Source organism: Puma concolor, chromosome B3 (assembly GCF_028749965.1).
Source record: "Puma concolor isolate L17-30 chromosome B3, mPumCon1.1.hap2, whole genome shotgun sequence".
Classification (NCBI taxonomy): domain Eukaryota; kingdom Metazoa; phylum Chordata; class Mammalia; order Carnivora; family Felidae; genus Puma; species Puma concolor.
The window spans coordinates 147,981,641-148,009,619 of NC_141672.1; the positions used below are offsets into that span (position 1 = coordinate 147,981,641).

At 61.7% G+C, this 27,979-nt stretch overlaps 1 protein-coding gene across 2 annotated transcripts; it reads right to left on the bottom strand.

Annotated features, from left to right (window-relative positions):
* On the bottom strand, positions 1-27,634 carry FAH (fumarylacetoacetate hydrolase). 2 transcript variants are annotated; one of them, XM_086711751.1, is made up of 14 exons: positions 27,453-27,634; positions 24,719-24,829; positions 23,741-23,862; positions 23,233-23,282; positions 20,969-21,059; positions 19,233-19,330; positions 19,085-19,137; positions 16,779-16,878; positions 15,970-16,100; positions 14,446-14,521; positions 12,576-12,622; positions 10,207-10,308; positions 9,948-10,065; positions 1-3,075 (listed from the first exon to the last, which is right to left on the bottom strand). In XM_086711751.1, the coding sequence occupies exons 1-14, from the start codon at positions 27,531-27,533 to the stop codon at positions 3,002-3,004; spliced, it is 1,254 nt and encodes a 417-aa protein (XP_086567877.1). In that variant the 5' UTR covers positions 27,534-27,634; the 3' UTR covers positions 1-3,001. The 2 variants fall into 2 exon arrangements, with proteins under 2 accessions (XP_086567877.1, XP_086567876.1); XM_086711750.1 differs by lacking the exon at positions 1-3,075 and adding an exon at positions 7,387-7,590 and having other exon boundaries at positions 27,453-27,633.
* Positions 27,635-27,979: the final 345 nt, after the last annotated feature.

A 27,979-nucleotide genomic window follows, 5' to 3' on the forward strand; every position in this document is an offset into this window, starting at 1 on the left:
GAGAGAGAGAGTGTGTGAGCAGGGAGGGGCAGAGAGAGGGAGACACAGAACCTGAAACAGGCTCCAGGCTCTGAGCCGTCAGCACAGAGCCCGACGCGGGGCTTGAACCCACAGACCGTGAGATCGTGACCTGAGCCGAAGTCGGACGTTTAACTGACTGAGCCCACAGGCACCCCAGCCTCCCAAAGAATTTTCAAAGCCACCAGGTCCGAGGAGACAAGGGCGAGAAGCAGAAATTCCGTACGTGGGTCGTTAGGTCTAATAGCGGGAGGATTCACTTCTGTCTCCATCCCTTGGCTCCGGGACCTTCCAGGCAGGGGGAGATGGTGCCCCTGTCTGCCCCAGACACCCCTGAACCATCGGGTCTCCTGCCATGCTGGGTCCTCAAGGCACCACCGCCCGACCCCTCCCAGTCCGCGGAACCCAGCATCAGTGAAGTCCGGGGGGCTCCTGCCTTCAGGCTCCTTTCTCCGCAGTATTGCAGGGACACTCCAGGCATCCCCTTGCGTACTCCCAGCATTCACCGAGGGCGGCTTAATTTAGGGACTATTTGCAGAAGTGTAGACGAGTTTAACAGAACCAGCAAGGATGGTGAGTCAGCCAGGACTGGGGACAGTGAGAAGCCATTGTCACCGCTTGCCTGGGGAGGGACAGTGGCCCCGGAATCCAGCAAGGGCGGTGGCCACGCTCTCTTTGGGAGCCGTGAGCCACGGTGGAGGGATACAGGGGGACAAAGGCCCCCAAAACCATGGCCCAGAAGGGAGGGGTGCAGAGAACAAATACCCCGACCTCTTTCTCCCTCTGCACTTTCTCCTCTGCTGCCCCCCCGCCAGCCAGGAGCCGCAGGACAGGAGCCTGGGTGATGTCATCCACAGGGGTGGCCTCCCGGGACGAGACAGGGCAGGGAAGGCTGGAGAGGAGGACGGGGCGGAAACTGCATCGGGCCCTCGGTGTTTTCCCTGCAGCAGATCTCAGGCACAGCCCCGCTCGTGCGCCAAAACCAGCTTTCTGACTTCGAGTGTTCGGGAAAGAGGCCGGGAGCAGCAGTCCTCGATGCCCCCTGGGCTGCTTCTGTGCGGTGGTCCACTCCCCACTCCGCCCGGTTGCCCGGGACACAGGGGCCTTGCCTCGTCCTGGGAATCCCCTCCTGCAGGCAAAGGTGCGTCTTGTGGTCTGACACACAGTCAAGGGGGTCCACGGAGCTGACAGCCCTTCGGCCTGACCACACACGGAAGCAGCCGGCCGGCACCCCCCACAGTCACGCTCGATAAGCCCCCCACCCCCCGCACAGCACTGAGCCCACGAGGTGCGGAGAGGCGGGGCTTCACCCCAGAAGCAGACGGGGACTCGGAACAGTGACCCCAGGCTGAGAGACTGGACACCCAGGAGGCGGGAGCTGGAACAGACGTCCTGTGAGCACATCCTTCCTCCTCGCAGATCGCCAGGTGAGGCGCTGCTATGACCCAGAAGACCTTGGAGCCGGGCTCCCAGACGTGACAACGGGGCACTTTGCAGGGACAACGCCCCCCACACTTATGAGCAGCTCCCGTGTGACAGCGGTTTGGACACAGGAGTAAGGTACAGCCCTGCCCCGGAGAAGCCCCCTGCCCTGGGTCAAGGCCAGAGTTCCAACCGCTGCGCCATAATTCCCCCGGAGGCTCGAAGTTCTGGAGCCGGGTCTCAGCTCCGCCGCCCAGCTGGAGGTGCGAGAGGGACACGTGTCTTCATTTACACAGAAAATACCAGAGACAACATGGGGCCCAGAGAGGGGGGCGAGGGGGCCCTTCCTTGGGACTCGTGCTTCCGGGGGCCAGTGTATTACAAACGGCCACGCACAGATCCCCGTAAGGGGTCACGGGGGCCCCTCTGTCCCCTGAGAGTCCGCCTGGTGTCACCCAACCTGCACCCTCGGTGCCCCTCCCGTGAGACACGCTGGCGGGCTTCAGGGAGGCGGCGCCCAGGACGGAAGCAACTGGTTCTTGCCCCAACTGGGGGCATTTCGCCGTTGTACCAAATATCTATTTCCTTGCTCTCTTTCCGATTTGTGCTTCTGGAAACCCTCACAAATTAGCCTGGTATTCACGACAGCTGCACGTGGCAGTGAGGGCACATTTCACAGTATTACCTGATTCCTATCAATCGATCTCTACACAGATCTCCCCCTAACAGATGGCGAGCGATACCAATTATTTACTTTGGCTGCGAGGGGGAGGCTGAACATCAGGTCTGCAAAGGGTGTTATTTTTATGAGACATACGTGAAAGGATTTAACTTTTTTTTTTTAACAAATTTAAACATTTCAGCCTGATTTAAATAGTTTTGATATGAAGCGTTAACATTCTTCAGTTACAATTTACGTCGTGCCTTTAATTGTAGTGGGAAGTTTCAATATTATCAAAGAAAACTAACGCAGAAAACGCACAGAGGATAAGTTTAGTTTTGCAATTTTTAACCTTAAGGGTTTGGGTGAAAATATTTACCTTTTGGACGTTCTGAGTACAAGTCGGTTTACTTTTTTAATCACGGAGATTCGTCTGTCAATGGAGCCCACGTTGTGCGAAAAGCCTGGCTATGACAAAATAGTGATTCTAACGAAATGAAGGCAATAAACCTGAAAACTTTCTTGGAAAACGTTTGTGAAACAAGTCATGTATCTGTAGGTCTTCAGCAGTCATCTGAAACGGCCAACACTGTTCAGGTACAGCGATCAAACTGTTTGTGTCTGATGCAAAGAACAGACTGGTGGTCAGCAGAGGGGAGGGGGTGGGGTGAGACAGGGGATCGCGACGACCGGGTGGCGTATGGGTGTCGAATCCCTGTACCGTACGTCCGAATGCAACAGGTCACTGGGTATTAATTAAACTTCAGTTTAAAAAAAAAGGAATATAAATTAGTTTGCTATGTTGCCCCTTTTCAACCCTCAAACGCCGTAGATAGCTTTGAAATTTTGTCTCGTCCTTATCAAAGCATGTCGGGGTCGGAGAAGAGAATGTGTTTTATTTCACCATCGAGCTTGAGCTTTGAAACGTCGAGGCAGAAGGGAGCCTTCGCGGGTCCCTGGCTTCAGGGGTGGATCTGTGAATACAACAGAATCCCGTCGCCCGTGGTCTCCCGGGATCCATTCATCTGTTCAGCAAATGCAGGCGAAGTGCCTGCCACGTGCTGGCGGGTCAGTGCTAGGTGCTGGAGAACCTTCCAGCAGCAACAGCCAACAACTCTGCCCTCGGGAGCCCCACATCTAGAGAAGGAAGACGTGGCTCGGATCGTCACAGACAGCAGCGGTCTGTTGATCTCTGGGGTCAAGTCCTCGGTGGCCGCAGAGATGTTCCGTCCCCATCCCCCCGCCCCCCTAGGAAAGGACCCGCTGCCCAGCCTCTGGATGTGCTCTCGGCACAGCGTTACTAGTCTGTGTGACCACGAAAAACAAACACATCTGCCAGAAGCCTCCACTCTGCCCTCTCCCGTTCGTCAGGGGCATCTGGGAGTCCTTTCTGCCTCTCCCTCAGGCCGGGGACACCGCCGAGGGGAGGGACAGAGAGGGACACATACAGGACACAGATGCACACTTTGGAAGGCAAACCCCCACGGAAATTTTTCCTGAGGTCGTTAGAAAATATATGCCCCCTGGGGCGCCTGGAGGGGCTCAGTCGGTTGAGCCAGGTCGTGATCTCAACGCCCACCCAGGTCACGATCTCACGATTCGTGGGCTCGAGCCTGTGCTGACAGCGTGGAGCCCGCTTGGGATTCTCTTTCTCCCTCTCTCTCTCTGCCCCTCCCCAATTTGTTCTCTCTCAAAATAAGTAAATAAACCTGAAAAAAAATTTTTAATATGTCTCCAAATTAAAGAAAGAAAAAAAATGAAAATAGAACCTCTTTTGAGATCCATTCTGTGCGAGGGACTGTTGTGGGAGTTTTTACCACAATACCCGGGACTGGCTGTCCCACCGCTTTGTCCCCGCACAAAACGAGCCGCTGGCAAAAGTTTATGAGAACAGATGAGACCGGGACAGTGGTAGGAAAGCCCTGTGTACAGACGGGGGACAGTCGGGAGTGAACGCCTGAGGACTCCAGGCGGGGGTCCTCGCCGTAGAAGGTCCTGGTCTCTCCTCCCCTCTCCCCTCCCCCTCGCGCCTTCCCAGGTCCCACCCTTACTGGGGGCACAACTCTAGGCACTGGGTGCTCCGCTCAGCTGGGTGAGGGGTGGTCTGAGGCCATTCTTGGGGGAAACCTGAGGGGGTAGGTGGGGTCTGGCACATTGTTAAGAGAAACCTTCTCCCGAGGGGGGCGGCTGTGGCCGGGCACTCCCAGCATTGTTCCAGAATGGGTGTTCCCCCCCCACCAGGGACCTCAGGCCCTAATTCTCCTCTCTCGGCCTATTTTGTCTTATCTTTTCCAATTGTAGAATCTTGGGAGAAACAATCCTCACCATACTTAAAGCCCTAAAGCTCTCTTGTCCCCAAGGAGGGTACAGCCGGAGGCCAGCCTCACCCGGCCTGCTCTAGCTGTGCAGCAGCACTCACAGCTGGGCCAGTGTCAGGGAGAGGGTGCAGGGCAGGGGCGGGGCCGGGGGGGGGGTGCGCTGGAGGCAAAGGGGCTCTCCTCCCTCCCCCCCCTGCACAGGGGCTCCACCGGGCCCAGGGCAGCGGGGTGCCCCCGAGTCCAGCCGGCACCCCCAGCGTGACCATCCCGCCAGAAACCCCTCTGGCCTTGGCCCTCCTGCTCAGGGCATGTCTCAAAGGGATTCTCCCCTGGGTCGCAGGGCTCCTGGCTCATCCGTGTACCCTCGCCAGGGGCCGCGAGGGACAGGAAGCAGGAACGAAACAGGCGGAACCGGGAGCGGTTTGCCTCGGGGCGTAAAGACCACTGGTTCCCTTGTGCCCTGGGCTGCCCAGGGCACTTCCGGACCCAGGAGAGCAGCCAGGCCCAAGGAGCAGTCCTTGCTGGATGGGGTCCCGGATGGACCCGTGTTGAGACCCGCCGCTCTGGCTGCACGGATCCCGGCCGGCCCGGCCCCACCGCCCCGTGTCTAGGCTCCGATGCTCCGATCCGGCAGATTTCCGCGGCACCGCCTGCCCCCGGGGGCACTTCAAGTGCACGGCGAGGCGGGACCCGTGTGACTTCAACGGCTGAGATCAGCATTCCCTGGCGCCAGCGGGGCCAAATGGACCAATAATGATTCAAACGACTTCCGTCCGCCAGCCGGAGACCTCCGGGAGCCCCGCCGTGCGTGCCAGCTGTTCTGCTATGTAGACGCGAGGCCTTCAAGGAAAAGACGGTCGCGCGTGCAGACTGGAGCCAGGAGACAGAACTAAAGGAGCAAAACCCAGCTGGAGAGCGGGGATCTCGGGGGAGCGACAGACACGGACGTGGTCCTGGGGCACCGGCCCCCAGGAACCGAGGAGACCCCCCAGGAAGGGGCTGGCCTTCCAAACTCAGAGGGTATTTGGATCAGTCTTGTCTGGAGGGTAGGGGCCTGGGTGGTCTGCGGCCGTCTGCGCTGCACAGGATCTTCCGCCGAAACCGGCCGAGACTGGAGACCGTGGCAAGAGTCCCCTGGGCAAGAGCAGGTCAGCCTCAGAGCGCGAAGCCCCTGCCCAGCCCGCGGGCTGCAGGCTACTGGCGCGCCCCCCCCCCCCCCCCCCGCCGGTATCCCTGCTCCCCTCCTTCTTTAGCAACTGAACCCTGGTTTGAACTGGAGAAACCATGAACGCAGCTAAAAGGTGACATCCCCAGACTTCCCTGCGGTGAGGTATGGTCTTGTCACCAGGTTCCCGCCAACGGTGTGGTGCTGCGCGCCTGGGACGGCCGCGTGAGCGACACAGCTCAGCCGGAAGGGGGCTGCTTCCATCCCCCGCCCCCCCGCCCCAGCCTCCACCTCTTCATCTTCTTTTTCTGTGCACCTAGAACTCAGGCGTGCTGGCTGGAGCTCCAGCAGCCTGTGGCACCGTGAGGTGGTTTCACTGTAAGGATGAAAAACACGTGTGGGGACGAGCAACGCGGGCCCTCAGTGTCGCTGTGGCATTGCCTTCCGAACGCCACGGTTCCGGGCCCTGGAATGTTCCCGGAAATGAGAAGCATGCTTCATCCCCGGGGATTTGTACTGACCGGTCCCTCTGCCTGGAGCATTCCCTCTCCAGACCTCCGACTGGCTTGCTCCCTCACTGCCTCCGGCCATCTGGCAGAAAAGCACTTAAAACCCAAGACACTAAGGCCTTCTCTGAGCACCTGTTTATAGCATCCGTGCCCCCCAGTGCTCCAGAGGACTTACACTATCCTGCAAACTGGGGGTCTTCTCCTTGCCCCTGCACTTATTGTCTGCCCCCCACTGGAATGTGAACATCACAAGAGCAGAGGTTTGGGCTATTCTGTGCTGTGTCTTATGTGCCCAGAACGGTGCTTGACACAGAGAAGACACTTGATGAAGACAGAATGAATGAATGAACGAATGAATGAATGAATGGCATGATCTGACAGGCTCTGGCATGAGGTCCGTCCAGCTCCAGAAAAGTCACCGTGGGCACGAGGAACCAGGCTGGGACTGGGGCTGCATGTTTGTCGTGGGCAGGGCGGAGGACATGGGGCGGGGCTCACTCTCCGGATCCTTGTGGGTCTTGTGGGCCAACGAGGGAAGGAAAGCTAGCCCCCTGGCCCCTTTTCTGCCCTGGCATCTGTTCACTTCAGGTGTGTGTGCCCACAACTTGGGGGCTCCGCCCAAGGTTCGCCATGTGCTGAGACAGCCACGGAGCCCGTGGACCAAGTCTGCTCCTCACGTGCCCCCGTGAGGCAGCCCCCCAAGAGATACTGGATGTGTGGGGTGCTATGATGATTTTACGTGTCCACTTGGCCGGGCCATGGTACCCGCAGGTATGGGCCAACGTTAGTCTACAGGCTACTGTGGAGGCATGTTTTAGATGAGGTGAACATTTCAGTGGGTGGACTTTGAGTAAACCAGACCACCTTCCATCATAATGTGGGTGGGCCTCATCTCATCAGGTGAAGGCCTTAGGAGAAAAAGGCCTGCTCTCCCCAGAAGAAGAGGGAATTCTGCAGCAGACCACCTTCGAGCTCACACTGTAGCTGTTCCCTGGGCCTCCAGCCTCCGGCCCACCCTGCAGATTCTGGACTTGCCAGCCTGCACGATCACGAGTCAATTCCTTAAAGCGCATTTCTCTACACACGTCACATCCTATCGTCTGTTTTTCGGAGGACTCTAATGCAGGGGCCGCTGTTTCCACACCAGCGAGCGTGGGGAGGGCCGGGGTGTCTCATAGGAACGGTGACCGATGAGCCCCGCTGGTCAACCGCGGAGACCGTGAAGTGGGACACACCCTGACTTGTGGGTCCGATCAAGAGCACGAGTGGAGGTCACACGGGACGGCACGGGGCTTCGAGCGTGGACACCGAGCACGACGGCTTTATTTACCACTGAACAAGGAGCCAGGCCCGCGGCCGCGGACGGCGGGGATCCCCGGGCAGGGGCGGTGAGCTCACGTCCGGGATGCGCAGCGCCTCACGCGGGCAGGAGAGCAGGCAGCACTTTCCCAGCACACTGGCCGAAGCCGACGCGGTACCCGTCCCCCCGGCAGTGCCCTGGGGCGGAGGAGGACAGGGTCAGGCACGCAGCTGGGCCCTCGGCAGCACGACAAACACGACGGGCAACGAAGAGCGACCCTCCCGGAGCTGAGCCGAGCCGCGGGGGCGCGGACACGGAACGGTAGGTGCACCTGCCGCCAGGGACCCTCCGGAGCACTGGACCCGCGGCTTTCCTGACGGGCGCGCTCCGTCCCCGAGTGCGTTTGGGGTCAAACCGCACGTCTGCTGACGGAGTGCCTGGCCGCTCCGTGGCCAGGGGCCCCCCAGAACCCAGCTTCCTCTTCTGCGAAGCAGATCGCGGGACGGTACCTACGGCGGGGGCTGCCACGGGCTGCCACGCCTGACACACGGGACCCGCAAACGGCCAGCGGGTGCCAGCTGCTGTGGCGGTGGCGAGCGAGTGACGGGGGCCACACGCTCGGCCTCTGAGCGCGGCCCCTCTCTCGGGGTCGTGAGGGTTGGACGGACTATCTGGGTGAGGCCCCCCGCGCGATGCTCCGTAGGTGGGAGCTCCAGGCCCTCGATGCCCCGAAACAACGGCGAGGGTCTGCTTAGCGGAAGGGCCTGTGTGGACCGGACTCAGCAGGGAGGACACGGGAGCAGAGAGGAGGGAGCATCTGGGCTGGGATCTGATGGGTGGACAGGAGTTCACCGGGACACTGAGGGAACGGGAGGCACACAGCCCGGGGGGGAGACAAGCGCGGTGCACTTGTTCCGGGAAGCTGCCGGGGGAGGGGGCGGGGGGCTGAGAGCCCCGACGAGCCGTGTTCTGAGGCCACTGAGGGGACACGGACCAGCTTCCAGCCAGACAGTGACACGTTACCGCTGTGTCTTGAAGGGAGCCCGGCGTGGCTCTGGAGGACACGGACGGACACACAGACGCGTCGGCGTGAGGCCTCGGGCCCCAGGGCCCCCAGACTGGATCGCACCCCCGGTACCCCGGGCCGCGTGGAGGCCAGAGGAGCTGAAGAGGGCCGCGCCAGGCGGTGGTGACCGTGACCCCCTGCCGGGGTTGGCCCGTGACCCCGGCTCACACAAAGACACCACCAGATCCCCCACCTGCTGCAGACGGGCCCCAAATCAGGGGCCCCACCTGCTACCCGACGGGGAGAGGGGACGAGATGCCGGCAGCCAGGGGAGAGCGCGGAAGCAGCATTTGTAGAGGGCCCTCCTCCCGGAGGGGACGCTGCCCTCCGCCCCCCACTCGACACGGGTGCTCCATCCGTCACCGGGGCCCCACCACCCCCACTAACGCACCACCTGCTACCCGAACAAGGGTCCACGACGAGCCATCCTGGGGCGTGAAGCTGGCCGCTCCCTCCCCATTTACTGTTGGCACAGCAGGTGGCCAAGATGGGGTTCTCTCTACCCCAGCACGAGTGACATCCGGGGCCAGATGTCACTCGCTATGAAGGGCTGTCCGGTGTAGGACGCTCAGCGGCATCCCCGGCCACCACCCAGGGACAACTAAGACGGTGACTGTCCCCTGAGGGGCGAAGCTGTCCCGGTTGAGCCCACCGGTCCGGGGGGGGGGGGGGGAGGAGCCGCACCCAGACGAGCGGGGACCCCAGGGTCTTCCCGAGCCCCCAGGTGCCGCTGCTGGGTCCAGAGGAAAGCTAGGCACAGGTGCATCCACGCAGGGATGGAGGGACCCGAGAGGTCAGGGCGCGTCACTGAGCCCTGGACGGAGGGGAAAGCCAGCGCCCCCACCTCCAACTGTGGACACAGAAGGTGACAGCATAACTCCTCCTCTGGAACCCGGGTCCCGGCATGCCGACCTCACCGGCCCTTCCCTGGAAACCACCTTCGGGCTACTCCCCACCCCACCCCACCCCACCCACAGAGTGGGAAGCTGCCCCCTGCCCAGCACGCTGCACCTGCCAGCCCGCCCAGGCACACAGCCTCACCCCGCAGAGGAGCAAGCCCAGGGACACAGGAGCAGCCCCAGGCAGCGAGCTGGGCCTGACACCAGGGGCGTCTCTGCCAGTGGAGCTTCAGGGGGTCCCACCCATCTCACACCCTGAACCGAAGCAGAGGAAATGATCCAAGGAGGCAAGGGGGGGGGGGGCGGCTTGCACCATGCAGAGGTGAGGGTGGTGACCTTCCCATCCCAGGGCAGTCACCGCATTCCAGAGCGTCCCCCCTGTGGAGACTGCGGTGTAAAGTCCTGGGTAGCCAAGGCCAAGGCCGGTGGAGGCGGGAGGTCAGAACACGCAGACGCGGGCCCGGGGACGCCAGAGTGGGGACGAGGGAGGACAGACGGCTCTTCGGCCAGCCTGGAGCGCCACACGCTCACAACGGGGCACGCGGACAAGAGAAGTCGGACGGAGCCCGCGAGGCCTGGCCACCCTCACCTGTTATGATGACTTCATCCCCGTCCAGCAGAAACTTCCTGGTCTGTCCGTTCCCCAGGTCGATGGCCTTCGTTCCCCTCCAGGACAGCTCCAACAAGGAGCCAAAGCTTTCGGGGTCCTTCACAACAGGAAAGGGAAGAAAGCCTCACATGTGGTGAGCGTGTCGGCTGCAGAGTGGACGCCTAGCAGAGCCTACGAGCCCCTGCCTCGTGGGACCGCCCGGCCACAGGGGCAGGCCCGAAGGTCCTCGGAGACTCACCGGCCCGCTGATGGTTCCAGAAGCCAAGAGGTCCCCTGGCCGAAGGTTGCAGCCATTGACAGAGTGGTGGGTCAGCTGCTGGAGCATCGTCCAGTACATGTACTGAGGGTGGGGACACAGGGGGACAGGAAAGGTGGCTCACCCCAGCCTCCGGCCGGCAGCCCACAGCCACTCAAGGCAGACATCCTCCCTAGGTGTTCTCCCGGTGCCCCGAAGGGCTGGCAGCAGCGTAAGCTGTCCTCCGGGAGCCACCCAGGCCCCCCCACCCCAGCTGAGCCACCCAGGTTGCCCCCCCCACCCCAGCTGAGCCACCCAGGTTGCCCCCCCCACCCCAGCTGAGCCACCCAGGTTGCCCCCCCCACCCCAGCTGAGCCACCCAGGTTGCCCCCCCACCCCAGCTGAGCCACCCACCCAGGTTGCCCCCCCCACCCCAGCTGAGCACTGGCTACAGCTTTGGCTCCTCTGCTCCTTCACACGTCCCCAAGAAGGCAGACCTTCTCCCCACTCACACCCTCAGTCTGCAACCTGCTCATCTGTCCTCAATTACATGCTGCCCTGCAAATACCCCTGAGTCCTGAATTGGCAGAGTTTAAGACCTCATCACAGCAGAGGCTTCCCGTGAGCAGGCCTTGCTTGCACTGCCCCCCACCTCCCCGCCTCCCTGGGCCCCGAAGCAGACATGGGCAATGGAGCAGAATGATTGGAACAGGATGCCAGGGAGAGCCTGGGAACAAAGGAGCACCGGGGTGGGGGGGCTCCGCTGGGGACGGGGGGGACGGGGGGAACCATGTGGCCACCAAGGTGCTCAGACGCAGTGCAAGTCCACAGCTTCTTAGACCTGACACTCCTGGCGAAGGAAAACTTAGAAATGGGCTCGAACCCAGGAGTCCCCCCAAGAAGGCCCCCTGATCTTTTCTCAGCCTAAAGAGCCCATGACAATGTCCAATTCAAAAGGACACTAGAGCAGACGGGAATACGTTGATTCAGATGTGCAAGTGTTCAGCAAACACCAGAAAAGGTGCCCAGCCACACTACCCATCAGGGAGATGCAAACTGAGCCCTGCACCCTCACTGACTACAGGAAAAGGCACACGGCAACGCCTGTCGGCCAGCGGGGAGCGGCCGAGCAGCCAAAATGCTTACCTGCTGCTAGCGTGAGCAGGGACTGGCACAAGCGCTCTGGGGAACTGTCTGGAAGAGCTTCTAGGCTGAGTGTACAGATACACGTGCTCTGTGACCCAGCAAGTGTATTTCTGGATACACACCCAACTGAAAAGTGCCCATGTGTGCACCAAGAGATGTGGCCTAGAGTGTTCACCGTGGCTCTGTCCTGGCCCCGAACGGAAACAACCCGCACGTCCCGCGGACCAGAATGCTCTAGAATGTTCGCAGTAGCTCTGTCCTGGCCCCGAACGGAAACAACCCGCACGTCCCGCGGACCAGAATGCTCTAGAATGTTCGCAGTAGCTCTGTCCTGGCCCCGAACGGAAACAACCCGCACGTCCCGCGGACCAGAATGCTCTAGAATGTTCGCAGTAGCTCTGTCCTGGCCCCGAACGGAAACAACCCGCACGTCCCGCGGACCAGAATGCTCTAGAATGTTCGCAGTAGCTCTGTCCTGGCCCTGAACGGAAACAACCCGCACGTCCCGCGGACCAGAATGCTCTAGAATGTTCGCAGTAGCTCTATACTAGCCCCGAACGGAAACAACCCACACATCTGTCAAGAGTAGAACATTTTACTGAATGAGATAACGAACCACCACTTAAACAATCAGACACCTGCCACGTCAGAGAAGCCTGAGAGAGGAGAACACACATTGTATGATTCCGTTTCTACAAAAAACAGACCAACTTGACGTACGGCAACAGAAGTCAGAAGAGAGATCACCCTGGTGGGGGTAGGGGGGTGGCGACGATGTGACAGGAGGGGACAGCAGGGGGCAGCTGAGACGCTGCCATTCCGGCGTGGGTGCAGGCGCACGGGGATGTTGACTTGGTGAAACTAACTGAGCTGTGCACTTAGAATCTGCATTTTCCTCCCTGTGTGTTGGGCTCAAATTAGAAGTTTACTTGAAAAGAAGAAAAAAAAAGTGGCTTGGATCCATCCGCCCCCGGCAGGACCGAAGAAGCCAGAGGCTAGACCCTCGAGGGAACATCTGCCGTCCCCCGAGAACATCACTGGTCACATCTATGCAGGCATCCGGTGGGGGGTGGTCTCTGCGGCCTCTTTAGAAACAGGCCCACGCACTGCGCCACGACCGCATCCCAGGACGGACGCAATCCTCCTGTTCCTGCCGGCAGGACGGCCCTCTTTCCCGAAGGTCCAGGAAGCAGCACCCCCACCCCCCCCAAGGTTTTAAGGCTTACCTTAAAGTTGGACCTGCATATGGTGGCTGCCTGGCTCATTCCTTCTCCTGTTGGAAACAAGTAGCACTGATGGGGGGCCCTCGCTCCATTAATTGGGGGGGGGGGCATTTGTAAGGTAGATTGTTCTGTGGCCTACGCCTGCCATTGTCGGCCACGATTTCACCACAGAGCCGGGGAAGCAGTGAGCTGGCGGCCATCGGAGCCGCGACACCTGCACAGACGCCATCAGCCAAAGGCGGTGCACGTGTTGAAACCTGTGTGCCATGCCCCCCGGGGCCGGCCCTGTGGACAGCGGGGCTGTCTGTCCCCAGCGGACTCCTCCAGGGACGGGCAGGGTGCTGCTAGACGACCTACTTCTCCAGCAGTTATTAAACACCTCCTGCACGCAAGGCGCCGGGCTTTGCTGCTCGGTTCCTCGATGGGGTTCGCAACGAGGAAGCTCCTTACTCCGTCCGAGGCCCGGGCCCTGGCTTCCCGCCCGCGGCTGCACAGAGCAGGTCAGGGCCCCCACGCCTGCTCCCGCCCACACGCGTCCCGCAGATCCCGACAGGGACCATCACGACAGCACCTTTGGGACTACAGGGGGGAGGGGGCCTGGGAAACCGTCCCTGTGCTCAGTCCTCCCCTTTTAGGTCTTTCCACATCTCCTGACACCGCCTTCTTGATAACCCCATCCCCTCCCCAACCGGGCTCTCCCCTGGATGTTTCTGGACAGATGAAGGGAAGACAGAAACAGGCCCCAGAGAGGGTCCGTGGGTAGGAGACTAGCCCGGGACCGACAGCCCTGGGTTTTCCTGTCAGCCTTGCCATCAGCCCCCTAAGTGCCTTTCCTCTCTGAGCCTCAGTTTCCTCTCTGAGCCTCAGTTTCCCAAAGTCTACCACGGAAGAGCGGGACTGGCTGGTGCGGTTTTGCAGCGGGCGCTACAGCAGCCGTGAGCCCTTCCTACAACTCCTCCCTCTGGGGAGCGTCCTGCTCCTGTGGGTGACAGTGCCGTCCCCTCCTGCAGGACACAGCCTGCTGCCGGGAAGCACCTCTGTCAGGGGCGGAGACGCTGGAGCTGGCCGGACAGCAGGGCCCGGCACGTGTACATAGATTAAGAGAAGGAGAGCGATCCAGGAAGGGCGCGGTCAGGGGTCTGTGTTGGTCCCTGGGCAAACCCTCCCCTTGGGGGCCTCCAAGGTCCCCCATCAGGAATGGAGGTGACACCGCCTCTTCCTTGGTACCAGTTCTGTTCTAAACCTTTGCACAACGCCACGTCCTTTACCCTCACGACCACACGGTCCAGTCAATGCCATCACTGTCCCATTTTACAGATGACAGACTGAGGCCCAGACGGGTTCAGCCCCTTGCCCAGAGTCCTACAGCTAAGCAGAGCCACAGTCTGCAGGGCCAGGCTCTTTACACTAATGCTCTACTGGCCTTCGGAGCTGAGCTGTAGAGCCACCGGGGGTTGTGGGCCGTGGGCCCGGGCTGTCTGCGAGGCTCTCGGGGCTGACCCGAGATACGGTGCAGGGGACAGGGTGTGTGGCCCCAGGGAGCAGAGCCAGGTTTCCCGACAGGCACGAGGGAGGGGTCACCAGTGGTGTGTGAGTGGAGGCTGGGGTGACCCTGGCTGGGGTGGGGGGCAGTGCTGGAGAGGGGATTCAGACTCCGTGCTTTCTGGCCCTAACAGTCGAGAGCTCAGCAATACGTCACCAATGTCCCGTGGGCCCAGTGTGGCAGGTGCTTTGCGTGCAGGGTGTCCCTTCCCCCTTTCCTTTGTAAGACCCCCATGGGGCTCTAAGGCTGCAGTGGGAGACACCCTCTCACCAGCCACCCTCTGCCCCCCAGGAGTCCAGGAGCCCCCCTGGACACAGTCTCCGAGCGTACCTTTCAGGCTGACAGAGAGGTTGATGTCGAACGTGTAGGGCCGGTCGTGGCGGAGATACGGCAGGGGCTTAGGGTCCTGTGAGGGCAGAGCAGAGCACAGAGGGCTGCTGGTTGAGGGGCTGCGCTGGCCCAGGCGGGGCCCCCAGCAGACCAGCTCCCCAGGCACAGGGGGTCTGACGTAGGACTGTCCCTGGACGGCAGGGACGCTGGTGGTCACATGTGCCGGGCTCTGGGCAACGCAGCCGAGGGGGGGAACATCCGCAGGTCAAAGGTGCAGGGGTCAGATCAGGGATGCCCCAGAAGGCCAGGGAGTGGGGGGGGTGTGGGGGGGCCAGAGATGGGGAACAAGACAAGGCCAGCGGGGGAGGCTGGGGCAGCAGCGGCCGAGAGGGGCGCCCCGTCGGTGCAGGATGCGGGTGGAGGCCGCCGAGGGCCAGGCCACAAGTCCGCACATCAGCCCAGCACGGTGTTTTCCTGAAGCGTGACACACGAGATAACCTGGGATGATTTTAATGGTTATGTGTTTTTTTTTTTTTTACGATGAACTTGGTGGCTGGTGACAACAGTAGGACATAGAGAAAAAAAAAATCTAAAACAAAAACACCATACCTGTCTTGTCTAAATACATTTGAGTTTAAAAACGGGAGCTGCTTTACAGGAAAACATCCAAGAAACAGCAGGCGGGAGTAGCCAGAGTTATGAAGACCCTGCGAAGGTGTTTGCGCAGGGGGAGCCCGAGATCTCACGTGACTGGGAGGCACGGGAGGGGTGTGGCCTGGCAGGCAGTCAGGGGGTCCCGCCAGGGAAGGGGGCAGGCGTCGGGGGCTCACCCAGGTGGGGAGAGCCAGTCTCAGAGAGGAAAAATGACGGATGGGGCGAATCCCCATCGCGAGGAATCTGCTCACGGGGAAAGACCCCAAGCTTGCTTTTAGCACAGCAGACGTGAGCGCGGGGGGTGGGGGACAGGGTGGGTGCAAGAGCCCCAGCAGGGGGAGGCCGGGGGTCAGTGATGGGGGAACGGCAAAGGGCCGTGTGCACCTGAGCATCGCAGGCCTTGGGGAGACGTGGGAGTCGGTGGGGGGAGAGGCCTGGGTAAGAATAGGGGCCGCTGGAGAGGTCACAGGGCGTTCCTGCGGGCTGCTGGCGGAGGTGGGGTGGGGGCCTGCGAGTGAGCCCCCTGTTGCCGGGCTCCAGGCTGCATCCCATCAGGGGGGCTCCAGGGGGCGCCGTCCCGCAGAACAGAACTCTGCGACCCGGGGAGTTGTGCGAGGTGGTGGCCCCGGCCAGGACGCCTTCTTCTGCCAGCTGGCCGGTCCCCCCACCCCAGAGGATTCTGAAGGCCACACAAGAACTGTGCGGGGGGGCAGGGAAAGCACAGGCAGAAGGAGCGGTGCCCGGCCCGCCTGAGGTCACACGCGGGCAGGCTGGGGGCACAGAGCTTCCCTCCGGGGTCTCGATGCCGGGTGCGCCCGTGGCCTCGGGTGGAGGGGCCTGGCTCTGGAGCCGCTGCAGAGGTGAGCTCACCTGCTCCGGGTTGGGCACGGCAAAGGGCAGGAGGGCGTCCATGGGCACCACCCACGGAGAGATGGTCGTGCCGAAACTCTTCCCCAGAAACGGCCCAAGGGGGACGTACTCCCACTTCTGGATGTCTCGAGCTGCGAGAGAAGGGCCGAGCCGGGCTCACAGAGGCTGCCGGGGCCTCACGGTGAGCTTCCCTCCTCCGCGGTGCACGGGCCCCAGCCAGGCTGCCCACGGCCGGGGACAGCAGCATTCGGTGCCCAGGTCACTGTGCCGAGTCACAGCAAGAGGCAGGCTGACCCAAGGGCAGGTGGACCGTCCCCCCACCCCGAAGGGGCTAGAAACTTGTCATCCACGTGGGAGGCAGACGCTTCTGGGGTCTCTGGCACACAGCCCAGGGGCTGAGAGCGGCTGGATGCTGGGCTGCTTCGGTTCAAAATCTCAGCCCGACCTCCTCGCCCGCGGCATGGGAATAACTGTGTCACCAGCACCCTGCAGGGATTCGGCACGGGGCCCGGCCCGTAAGTGCTCACAAGGGTTAGCCAAGAGGTCAGCCTTGTTCCTACTGAACTCACAAGAAAACGATCAGAGAGGGGAGGTACCTGCCCAAGGGCTCAGAGCTGAAAAGTCTGCGTGGAAACCAGGCCACACCCCCCTCCCCTGACCTGCACCAGACCCGGGAACCATCAGGCCCGGTGACCGCCTCCCTGACATCTAGTCTTCACCCAGGGCGGAGTGCTCCCCAGGGCGGAGTGCTCCCCAGAGCAGAGTGCTCGCAGGGGGCCCGGCCTCGGGACGCCCACCCCCGTGATTACCGCTCCAGTCGTTCATGAGGACCATCCCGAAAATGTGCTCGTGGGCCCTGGAGATGGGGATCGGCTCTCCCAAGTTGTTCCCGGGGCCTACGAAGAAAGCCTGTGAAGAAAGAAGGCGGTTAGCATCGGCCCCCTGCTGCCCCTCACTTGCCTGGAGGCAAAGGTCAGGTATTTCCACAAACCCACCCCTGCTGGAACAGAGACAGAGGCCTCCAGGCCCGCCCTGCCCCGCCCCTCCCTCAGCACCCCTGCACACACCCCACGTGCTGCGATCTGACAGCTGTGTGAGGCTGCGGAAGAGACACTTCTGGGTGGGCACTCACGTCAAGAAAAGTCCAAGACCTGCCTCCATAATGCAGCCAAGGAGAGAGCCAGATGGGGTACCCCCACCCATGCCCCCCCACCAGAGAACAGCATCACCAAGAACGTGTGCAGGAAGCAGCTAGATACCGAGACGGGGGAACGGCCGTCAAAAGCACACGGAATCAGCTACGACATTCGTAAAACCTGAGCCACAGCTTTATTTGTTCTGTGTGTCTAAACGTTGCAACTTCTTTTATCAAGATTTAGGACAAAAAAAAAAACACCAAGGGCACCAATTTGTATAGAACCTGATCCCCATCGAGTGGAGGAAATGTGTGCCCCCCCCACCCCCGACCGTCTTTCCATACACTGGTTCCTTTCCTCTCGTCCGCCTGGGGTCTACCCCCAACATGGGGCCCATCTGCCTGCAGGGAGCCCTGTGCCGGTGCCTCAGGCCGGCAGACCCCCTCTTGGGGTCCACGTGGCGCCCCCTTGCAGGAGGCAGAGGGCTGGCTGGGAAGGCCTTGCTGGGACTGGGGGCTCTTTGCAAGCGGACACACATTCCTTCCTCTGGACGGAACCCCAAGAAATCGCAGAGTAGGACTAGAGAGATGGGGGCTCCAGCCTGCCCCCACCTTACCAGGGGGCCCCCAACCCTTTCTCCTCCACCTGCTATGAGGAGACACTCAGCCCTCCCAGAGGCCTCACCTAAAACCACCATGGGGAGCCCCCACCATCTGCCCGTGCACCCCCATGACGGGGTGGGGGGGGAAGGGGGGCGGGGCCTGGCTCCACGACCCGCTGGCCTAACACACTGCCCTGCAGCCAGAGTCCTCCTCCAGCCTGGCATCTCCTGCCTGTCCCCTCACCTCGGGGACTTCCAAGTTCCTCATCCCTGTCAAACGCACAGCCCTGCAGCGCGAGGGAACCCAGAGTCAATGTCCGTGTCCTGGGGGTGATGCTGTGGGATGGCCACGCGGGGGACAGCGTGTGCAGGGGGTCGGGGTCTCCCTGTATAACTGCTCACAACCGCACGTCACTCTACAATCACCTCAAGATAAAGAGTTTAAGGTAAAAAAAAATGTGCAGCCCTGAAGTCACCCCAGTTCTGAGATCACACGGGCCTGGACACAACCTCAGGGGAGCTGAGAGGTGTAGTTGATTCTTGCTACGCATGGGGTTTATATTCTTTTTGTATTAATTTCTGTTTTAGATTTATTTATTGAGAGAGAGAGAGAGAGAGAGAGAGAAAGCAGGGGAGAGGCAGAGAGGGGGAGAGAGCATCCCAAGCAGGCTCCACACTGTCAGCGCAGGGCCCGCTGTGGGGCTCAATCTCCCCACCCGAAAGATCACGACCTGGGCCAAAGCCGAGTCTGATGCTCCGCAGCCTGAGCCACCAGGTGCCCCGTGCAGTGATCACATCCACGAAGTCCGCACTCACACTGCATGAGCAGGTGCAGACCCACCGCTCCCATGGAAAATGCCGGGCCTCTGGTCACACTCACACCAACCGGTCCGTATCTCACCTTGCCTTGCGTGTGTTTCTGTTTGAGGTCACCCCATCGAACGTCTCCCGCTGACTCACTAACACGAGTGCTGAGCGCCTGCACATGCTGTCTCTGTGCTCACTGACACGAGCACTGCACCCGAGGAGGGTTTTAAACAGCGAAAGCACCCCAAAAAAGCACAAAGATGCAAAACAACGTGGCCTTACGTGGTGAGAACGCCACCCGTGTACAGCAGGAGCTGAGCAGAAGGCAGAGCGTGGCCCCGTCCAGCCCCCGCAGGGAACACACCATGGGGCCTCAAACTCCTTCCCGCTCCGCGTGGGTCCCAAGTGACCCCTGCAGGCCCCGCGAGTACTGGTCTGGAAGTTACTGGTTCGCTTTTAGAAAGTAGGGGAGCTCGCAGACACAGAGCTTGTGGAGGGTGGAGGGCCCTCCCCGGGAGCACTCCCGCCCCAACGCCGGGCACAGGCCGCGCCCAGGAAGCACCCCGCTCACCATCTCCAGCTCCATATCCAGGAGCTTGCAGGGGCCAAAGACGGGGGGCTTAGCTGCAAGACACCAGAAGAGACGGGCTGTTGTACGTGCTGGGCCACGGGACCCGCCGTGTGGGGACACAGAGCGGGGACCCGTGAGGGTCACTTACCGTCGTCGGGCCTCATCTGCCCCATGGGCCTTCGGATCGGCGTGCCTGACACCACGACGGAGGAAGCACGGCCGTGGTAACCCACTGGCAAGTGCAGCCTGCGGAAGACGGCGGAAGGAGGTTACCGTGACACGCGGTCAAGGTCACTTCTACAGTTTGCAAGCTAAAAACAAAAAGCAGTCGAAACCCGCGGGGCACCTGGGTGGCTCAGTGGGTTCGGCATCTGACGCCTGGTTTCGGCTCAGGTCATGATCTCACGGCTCTTGAGTCCAGGCCGCGCAATGGGCTCTGTGCTGACAGCAGGGAGCCTGCTTGGGATTCTCTCTCTCTCCCTCTCCCTCTGCCCCTCCCCTGCTCACTCGCGGTCTCAGAATAAATAAGCTTAAAAAACAAACAAAACTCAAAAGGAATTGCTAAGTGTCCGTACCACGAACACTGCTCAGCATTAACATGGGAGGAAACAGGGCTCCCGGGGGCTCAGTCGGTTAAGCGTCCAACTCTTGATTTCAGCTCAAGCCCGGATCCCAGGGTCATGGGAGCAAGCCCCACATCGGGCTCCACTCTGAGTGTGGAGCCTACTTAAGATTCTCTCCCTCTGTCTCTCTCTCTCTGCCCCTCTCTGCTCTCACACACATGCACTCTCTCCAAAATAAAAATTTTGTAAAAACAATACACGTGTCTGACTTTATAAAAATGTCGAAGTGCTGTACTGACAAAGCACAGGAGAAAGACGCCACGTCGGGAGAAAACACAGCGCACGACACGGCGAAGGGCTAATTTCTATGAAACGTGAAACATTCTTCCAAATTAACGAAAGAGCAGTGACCGCCCGGAAAAGCCGGCGGGGGGAGTGCAGGAATGTCTGCGAAAGACTATGGAAGACGGACCAGCGTGCTGCCCCGGGAGAAGGGGGTCAGGGGTGGGGCCTGGGCCGATCACAAGACATACGTGCATCCTGTGTAATGAAGGACGCGCACACGCGGCAACAGGAGGCCCAGGGCCCCCTCGCGCCACACATCGACAGGCCCGCCTGCTCTCCCCTGCGGCGGTAGTGGCCCGTGGCTCCGGCCAGTCTCCCCTCCCCGCGCACCTGCAGTCCCAGACTCACCGCCTTGCCCCGCGACCCTGGCCTTGCTGCTTAACCTCTCTGGGTCGTTAACCTGCTGTCTCTTTCCTTCTTCCTTCCTCACCTTGATTCTGACACACATTGCCCTCCCTGCCTGCTGACCCAGGGTGCGTGCCTGCCACTGTGTCTTCAGTCATCGCCACCTCCGGAGGACAGCACAGAACAAAGGGGCAAGGATCTCAGCTCTGGGATCCCCGTGGGGCGTGGCCTTGACCTGGGGGGTTGCAGCCGCCGCTGGTCCCCTCAGGGCTTCTCCGAGCCTGTGCTCCCTCCCGTGCCCGCGGGCTGGCCGTCAGAGCCTCGGGGATCCCACGAGCACCTGTGTGACTCTCGCCGTGGGCCGACCACACTTGAGAGACACTCCCACGCGGCGGGGTCCCGGGTGCAGAGGCCAGGCCTCGAGTGTGCCCACAGAACCAGCGCCGGCCAAGAAGCACGGAAGGACCTCACACGCTTGGGGACAGAACTCCCATCTGTGCTCCCCACACCAAGGGGCCTGGGGCACTGACTTCTGACCCACAGGCGCGGCGGGGCCCTCCCGTCTCTCCGCCCTGAGAGGGGCTCGTTAGCTCCAGGGAGAACGCGCTTCTCGCACTCGGGCCCGACGTACCAGTTTGGCATGAGCGCGTTCTCGCCGCCCCGGAACATGATCCCCACGTTGGTGGCGTGCTGGCGGGAGGAGTAGAAGTCCGTGTAGTCACCTGCAGGGGAGACACAGTGGGCACCAGTGGTGGCCAGATGCCCGGGACAGGGAGGGGCCTCTCCCGCGTCCCCGCCCCGTGGGTGCTCCCCAGCAGCTCAGTCAGGGCACATCCAAGCCTCATCCACAATTTGTTTCCAGAACTGCCCTCGGAGAAACAGATAAGGAACAAGGAGCCAAGACCGTCGGGCGCAGACAACGGACACCCCTCCGGTGAAGGGGGACAGACTTCCAGTGTCACCGCCCCCAGCCCAGGACTCCGCTCACTGGCCTTCGCTTGACCTGGGCCTGCTGCTGGCACAGCCTCTCCCCTCCCCTGGTCTGTGTCCGAATCCCGGCAACATTTTGAGGCCCCTCCCCCCACTCTCCCCTGGGGGATCACTCCCTCCTCTGGAGGAAGAGGAGGAGGAGGAAGAACGAGACGGAAGAGGAGGAGGAGCACAGGGAAGGGAGGAGATGGTGATGGAGGAGGAAAGGGAGGTGGGGGAGGGGGAAGGGAGATGAGGGGGAGGGGGAAGGGAGGATGAGGGAGGAGGGGGAGGGAGGAGGGAGAGGGAGGAGGGGGAGGGAGGGGAGGCGGCGGAGGGGGAAGGGTGATGAGGGAGAGGAGGAGATAGGAGAGGGAAGTAGGAGGGGGAGGAAGGAGGAGGAGGGGAGGAGGGGAGGAGGAGGGGAGAGGGGAAGAGGAAATTGTGTCTGTATTTACTTTAGAATACAGCGTTGCATTTTGCAGTAAGACCCCACCTCCCCAGGAGGAGCCCAGCGCAGAGCCCACACCACCAATTAAAAACACTAATTTTATAGTCTCCGCCTCTTGTGTGTTTTCAGCACGTCTGTGTAAGTCTCTATCACGATCACTTAAAAGGGGCTGGAAAGGGAGGTGTCAGCGGGGCTGTGATGCGTGGGACAGAGGAGGCGCCCACCCCGGAGGCTCCTGCAGCGAGTTTCGGGGGCCACGCGGTTCTCAACTGGACAGTTACGAATCGTTGGGATGTGCCTGGGGGCTCAGTCGGTTAGGCGTCCGACTTCGGCTCAGGTCGTGATCTCATGGTTCGCGGGCTCGAGCCCCACGTCGGGCTCTGTGCTGACGGCTCGGAGCCTGGAACCTGCTTCCGATTCTGTGTCTCCCTCTCTCTCTCTCTGCCCCTCCCCAACTTGTGCTGTTTCTCTATGTCTCTCAAAAAATAACTAAATGTAAAAATAAACAAGCAAACAAACACAAGGGCAAGCACAGCAGAAACAGGGAGGAAATGCCGGTCGCAACACACACACAGGGCTTGCGTGCGGTGCGACTGCATCCCCACGGAACCTGTAAGAAAGACTGGAGACGGACGGACTGCAGACTGGACGGAGGGGGAGGGGGCTGTGCCAGGGCACATGTGGACTGAACCCTCCAGACTGTGACCTTACAGGCCGGGTGGGGGGGGGGTGCGGGCCGTGTGCACCATGTGTGTGCATCATGCCTCTGATAAGCTGCTCAGAGCAAGAGCCCAGGGAAAGGATAGAGCAGCGGCAGGAAGGAGGTGGGACCCGGTCCCAGAGCCGTGGCTGAGCAAGTGGGGGGTTCTCCCCACATGTGGACTCTGACCTGAGCTCCGTGCCCTGCACACTTCAGCTGTTTTGAACCCTCAACCCCCCGGGTGGGGGTGAGTCCCGACCCACTGTGCGTCTGTCTCTTGGAAGGACGTTCTCCACCAGGAAGGCTTCCGGAGGCCACAGAAACAATCGAGGCAGACGCGGTGTTCCGGAAGCCTCCGGGCACACATATGCCCAGGCAATCCCGGCAGGCCGGCCGCCCGGGGCTGGGAGGCGAGGGTGGAGACCTCCCTGTGCTTCGGCTGAGAGAGTCTGCCCCACTCCTGCTGTCTGATTGAAACTGGGGCACTCTGCAGCCACACTCCCTGCCAGGGGCTCAAACTGGCCCGCTCCAGGGCCCTGGACTCACAGGTGAGGTGGGAGCACTTTCCACAGCGTCAGGGACGGACGGGGTGATGTGCCGGGGTGGGAGCCTGTGGGCAACTGTAAATCCCAGCAGCCAGTGCCCACCCAGCCAGGGCTCCGGCCTCCATCCCGGCCTGCGTCCGTGACCCCTCCCCCACCACGCAGCAGCGGCCAGGGCACCAGCCAGCCACCGTGGGCCACAGAGCTGCTCCGGGTGCGGGGACCCCACTCACCTATGGCGGCTGGCAGGTGCATCGCAGCAGAAGCCTGGGCCGTGAACGCCCTGCAGTACAGAACCGGGGGCTTCAGGGCCGGGTAAGCACGGAGGGGGTCCCTGCTCTGGCCGCCCAAACCAGCACTGGAACCCAGCTCACAGTCTCCAGCGAGCACCCCCCAGGCTGGCCCGGGGCCACGCTGGGCAGGCCGTCCGCTCCAAAGCCAAGGGGCCTCCTCATGGCTCCCATTTTCCCCTCCAGAAAACAGGCTAAACTACCCCTTCTCTGGAAGGCAGACAGACAAGGCCACGGAAGGTGCTGAGGGGGGATGGCTGAGTGAGGGAGGGGGCAGCTCCCGAGCTGGCCGGGACCCTCTAGTCAGGACACAGGGGTCATCCCGGTCGGCCCAGAGCCCTGCCACCCTGACCCGCAGCCCAGGCAGGGGCTGGGGGAGGCTGCCTCAGAACGGCCCCGGCCGCCACACCGTCCCCTCCTCCCCACCCGCCAGCGTCCGAGCGTCCCTCACCGTCTCCGAAGGTCCGTGTCGTCTCGGAGCCTGGCACAGCTTGTGGACAGCAGATTCCGCAAGGACTCTCTCGCCTCCCTCCAGGCGGCCTGGCCGAGGCCCATGAAGCTATTGAGAGCCGGCTATGCCAGAGCAGAGAGAGGAGGTCACACGGGGACAGCCGGGGCCCACGGCCACCTCCAGCATCCTCAGGCCCGGGGTCTTGTTCTCAGCTCTGCCAGCGGCCCTTCCAGCCCGGGCGAGCGTCACCTCCCCCGACGGGGCGTCATGCCCCCGCGGGCTTGCACACGGGCCACAAAGCCTGGGAGCTGCTATCTGGGGGGGCTGCCCGGTCAGCACCGCCTGTGGGAACAGTCCACACGGACCCTCCACTCGCGTCCTGAGGGGGTTTCTCAGCCAGGGAGGCACCGTGCAACCTAAGGGCTGGGATGCCGTAGCCAGGTGACGAGGGAGAATCGTGCCTCACGCAGAGGAGACCCCACCCATCTAATGGGGATCCGGTTCCGTGCACTGGGCCGTCGTGAGGACCGGACGGGGCTGTGGGCGGAGCACACGCTCAACACACAGCATCCTCCTTCCTGACCCAGAACGGGGGGTGCACATCAGGGCCCGGACCACCTACAGGGACGTAAAGTCACGTCCATCCCACAGGTACGTGCACTCCGGGGGCCGCACAGAAGGCGTCTGTCCATTCCAGCCGTCTGTTCCTCCCTGGCGACGTCTCCAGACCCAGAGGGTCAGCACCGGCCACGGACAGGCAGAGGCTCACACGGTTACCGGGAGCCCCAGCCCAGAGACGCCTGTGACAGGCCCAGCACCGCGGTCCCAGCACTCTCTACACCGAGGCGCTGATCAGAGCCGTCCCCGGCGCCTCCGAAGGCACGATCTCTTCCCCGAAACGGAAGGGAAAGAGATTCTCCTGGTGGCGTTTTCACAAATGCCCTGAAATCCTGGACAAGCCGTGTCCCAGCGTCCTACCTGATCAAAGACATCCTGGTGTTTGGAGAGGACAGGCCCGGTGAAGAGGTGCTTAATGACACTGAGGTCCAGGATCTGGTCACCAATGGCCACGCCGATCCTCGGTCTCGGCTGGGAGGGAGACGGCATGGTCAGCGCCGGGGAAAGCCTCGGCCAGATGCGCTGCTTTACCCGAAAAATCTGTCCAGTTAAGAGCCCGCGGGTCCCCCTCCGGATGGGACGGAGGACTGGATCCTACCACGGCACCCAACCCCCTCCGTGTCCCAGGGGACTGAGGTGGCCCCGAGATCTCGGCCCAGGCAGCATCTGGAATCCTCTCTCCTTACAGGACAAGGAAAGCATCCTGTTCACTGAATGGGACATAAATCAAACACCCTGGGAGTGGGAAGGAGCAGGCGGCCTAGTCCAAGTCTCATCGAGACCAAGTCTCCAGCTAAATTCCTTAGGCACTGGGTAAATGCCTCTGGTGAGGAGGACTCACCACCTCACCCGGCAGCTGGGTTATCCCACAGGATTAACCTCAACCTGCCCTCGGGGATTTTCGTTGCGCAGCAGAGCAGAGAGCACCCCGTGCGCAGGGCTGAGGCCCGGGGGCTTGGATGACGAGCCCCGTTATGGCTCAGACAGGGATTCATTCAGGCGAAAACATTTATGAAGCCTCTCCTCCACACCAGCAGGACACTAAGGCTGTCAAAACATGGGGGACAGAGGCGGGACTGGTGCCAGCTGTCCAGAAGCAAAGGCGGCACAGGGATCAGTGACATAATAGGTGTGGCTGGAGGGCAGCAGGGGGCTCCTCGGGTGAGACAGAAGAAACAATACGTGCTAAGGTCCTGAGGCAGAAAAATGCTCTTAGAATGTTCCAGAAACCAAAAAGCAGCCGGTGTGGCTGGAGAGAGCAGAGGCACAGCCGGACTGCAGGGACTTTAACAACCTGGCCATCGGCTCCAGACTACCTGGGTGCCCACATCCCAGAAGCCACTATCCCTGTCTTCACAGAGAGAGCCTCTTCCGATTCACCAATCCACAAGCACCTTGCCATGGGAGGTGTCTGGTGTGCCTTTGATTCCCAACCCCCAGCCCAGCATCTGGCCCGGAGTTGGGGTTCTGAAGCATTTACCGAATATAAGAACGAACAAAACGTGACTGGATTAATTCACTGCTCTTCGGCCCGAATCTCGAAGAGCTGGCCGCTGGCGTGTGCCTTGGCAATCACGCCAGCCTGGCGAGGCCGGCACGACCCCTGGAATGTGCAACGTGGGCAGAGATGGCTTCAGACCGGGCCTGTTCCCACTCGAACTCCCTGAACCTTCTAGAATGCCAGAGGGACAGTGCTCTTTCCAGAGGGCCATGGGAAGGGGCTCTGTCTCCCGGGCGTCCTTAGGGGCTGTCCCTGCACATTCTAATGTGCCAGCAGCAAGGGCCTGGGGTTCAAGGGACATGAATTCTAGAGCCCTCCGGGAAGGCAAGTCAAAGCACCTGTCTTGCCTCTGGCAAGTGTCTCTAACTGTTCTGTACTCCCAGGAAAGGCAAGGGCGCATGCGGAGGGCAAAGTGTCAGCGCTGTGCGGAGAGCAGAGCGTGGCTGGCTAACACAGGTCAAGGTTTAACCTGCCTCACCGTATTCGGGTTCCTCCAGGGGACCAAGTGTTAACTTTGTGTTCTTGCGACATTTAGTCAGGCCTGGCTCTTGTGAAACCACACTGGCTCTTGAGGACCGGCCTGCTGCAGGCAGGGCCACAGGAGGGCGGCCCCTGGGGGTCAAAGATCAGCTGTGGGGGAAGGGGCGGACCGCCAGCGGCTGCATTTTGCAATTATTTCTTGAACACTGGTGGGGGCAAGCAGACTCGGGGGTCTACGGTTTACAGAGCGAATCAGGAGCTGAGCTTTAAGGTTGGGAGCGGAAATGCGAGCCACAAATACCATGAATAAATCCAAGGGAACCTGCTTTCCCCCACCCAGGGACCTTAAATATTTGCTGATGAACGCCCAGTTTTCAAAGATTTCTTTCTGCCGGTCAGACTACACTTACTAAGCGAAAGCTCCTGTCTCCAAAAGGCTTCTTCTGACCAGCTGGGGAACGCCGGCGAGGCCACCCCACAGCCCAAAGACTTCCAGCTGGAGGCAAAGTCCCCCAACATCCCAGATCCCAAAGGCCACGGGCCAGCTCACCCTCTAGCGCCCGGTTAACCTGTGGGGGGAGCTAGGGCCCCAACGCGGTGCCCTGGGGGCAGGAAACAAACCCCAGGAACTCTGGAGGAAGCAGGATGACCCCTAGGTAACAACAATCGAACTTGATCTGCTGGCCTGGGAACGACAGTCCTATGTTCTGTTTCAATTCGCATTTAATCCTCACACAAATCTGCAGAAACCGCGGCCGCCAGGTCCAACAACGCGCACATCTAGAAAGTGGGGTTCGGACCCACATACCCTCCGCACCACTGCTCCTCAAGAGACAGCCCAAAAGCCTCCCCCCCCACCCCCCCGCCTCTATCTCACTTCTCCTACACCAGTGACCCGGGAGCCTCCGCGGGGCGCGCTCAGCAGGGGAACCGCGGGCCCCAGTGACCCCGGGGAGGGGGAGGGCTCCGCGGAGCGCGTCCAGAAGAGGACGACTGGCCGGCGTCCCGCCTGGTCGGCGCTGCCGGCCACTGGTGGCGGGGGGGTTGGGGCGCGGGTCCCGGCGGAGTAGGCACCCTCCGGCCCCCGCCCGGAAGCCAAGTGCAGCAGCTCACGTTGTCTGGGGTGGAAAAGACGCCGTAGGGCAGGTTTTGGATGGGGAAGTCAGAATCCTCGGCCACAGGGACGAAAGACATGCTGGCCAGCAGGGAGCAGGGCGGCGAGCTGCACTCGGCTGGGTCCGGCCGGATCGCGCCCCTCGTGGCTGAGCGCGTGACCCCAGGGCTCCGTCCCTGGCTCCGCCCCCGCGGCCCCACCCCCTGGCTCCACCCCCCAACCGTCCGAGGCTCGCCCCCGACGCTCCGCCCCCATCATTCCACCCCGCCTCCGCCTCCGAGGCTCCTCCCCCTCCTGCACCTTCTGAGACTCAGCTCCGCGGCCCCACCCCCACACCACCCCCCAGTTCCGCCCCCGTTGCTCCACTCCCGGCCCCGCTCCTGGCTCCGCCCTCAGCCCTACCCCCACCCAGGCTCCGCCCCTTGCCCCCTGCCCCCAGCCCGAGAGGTCAGGAAGAAGCCGCGGAGACCCGCAGCGCGCTCTTCCGCCCCTCCGTCCCCGCCCCGGCTCCCGCCCTCCCCAGCCC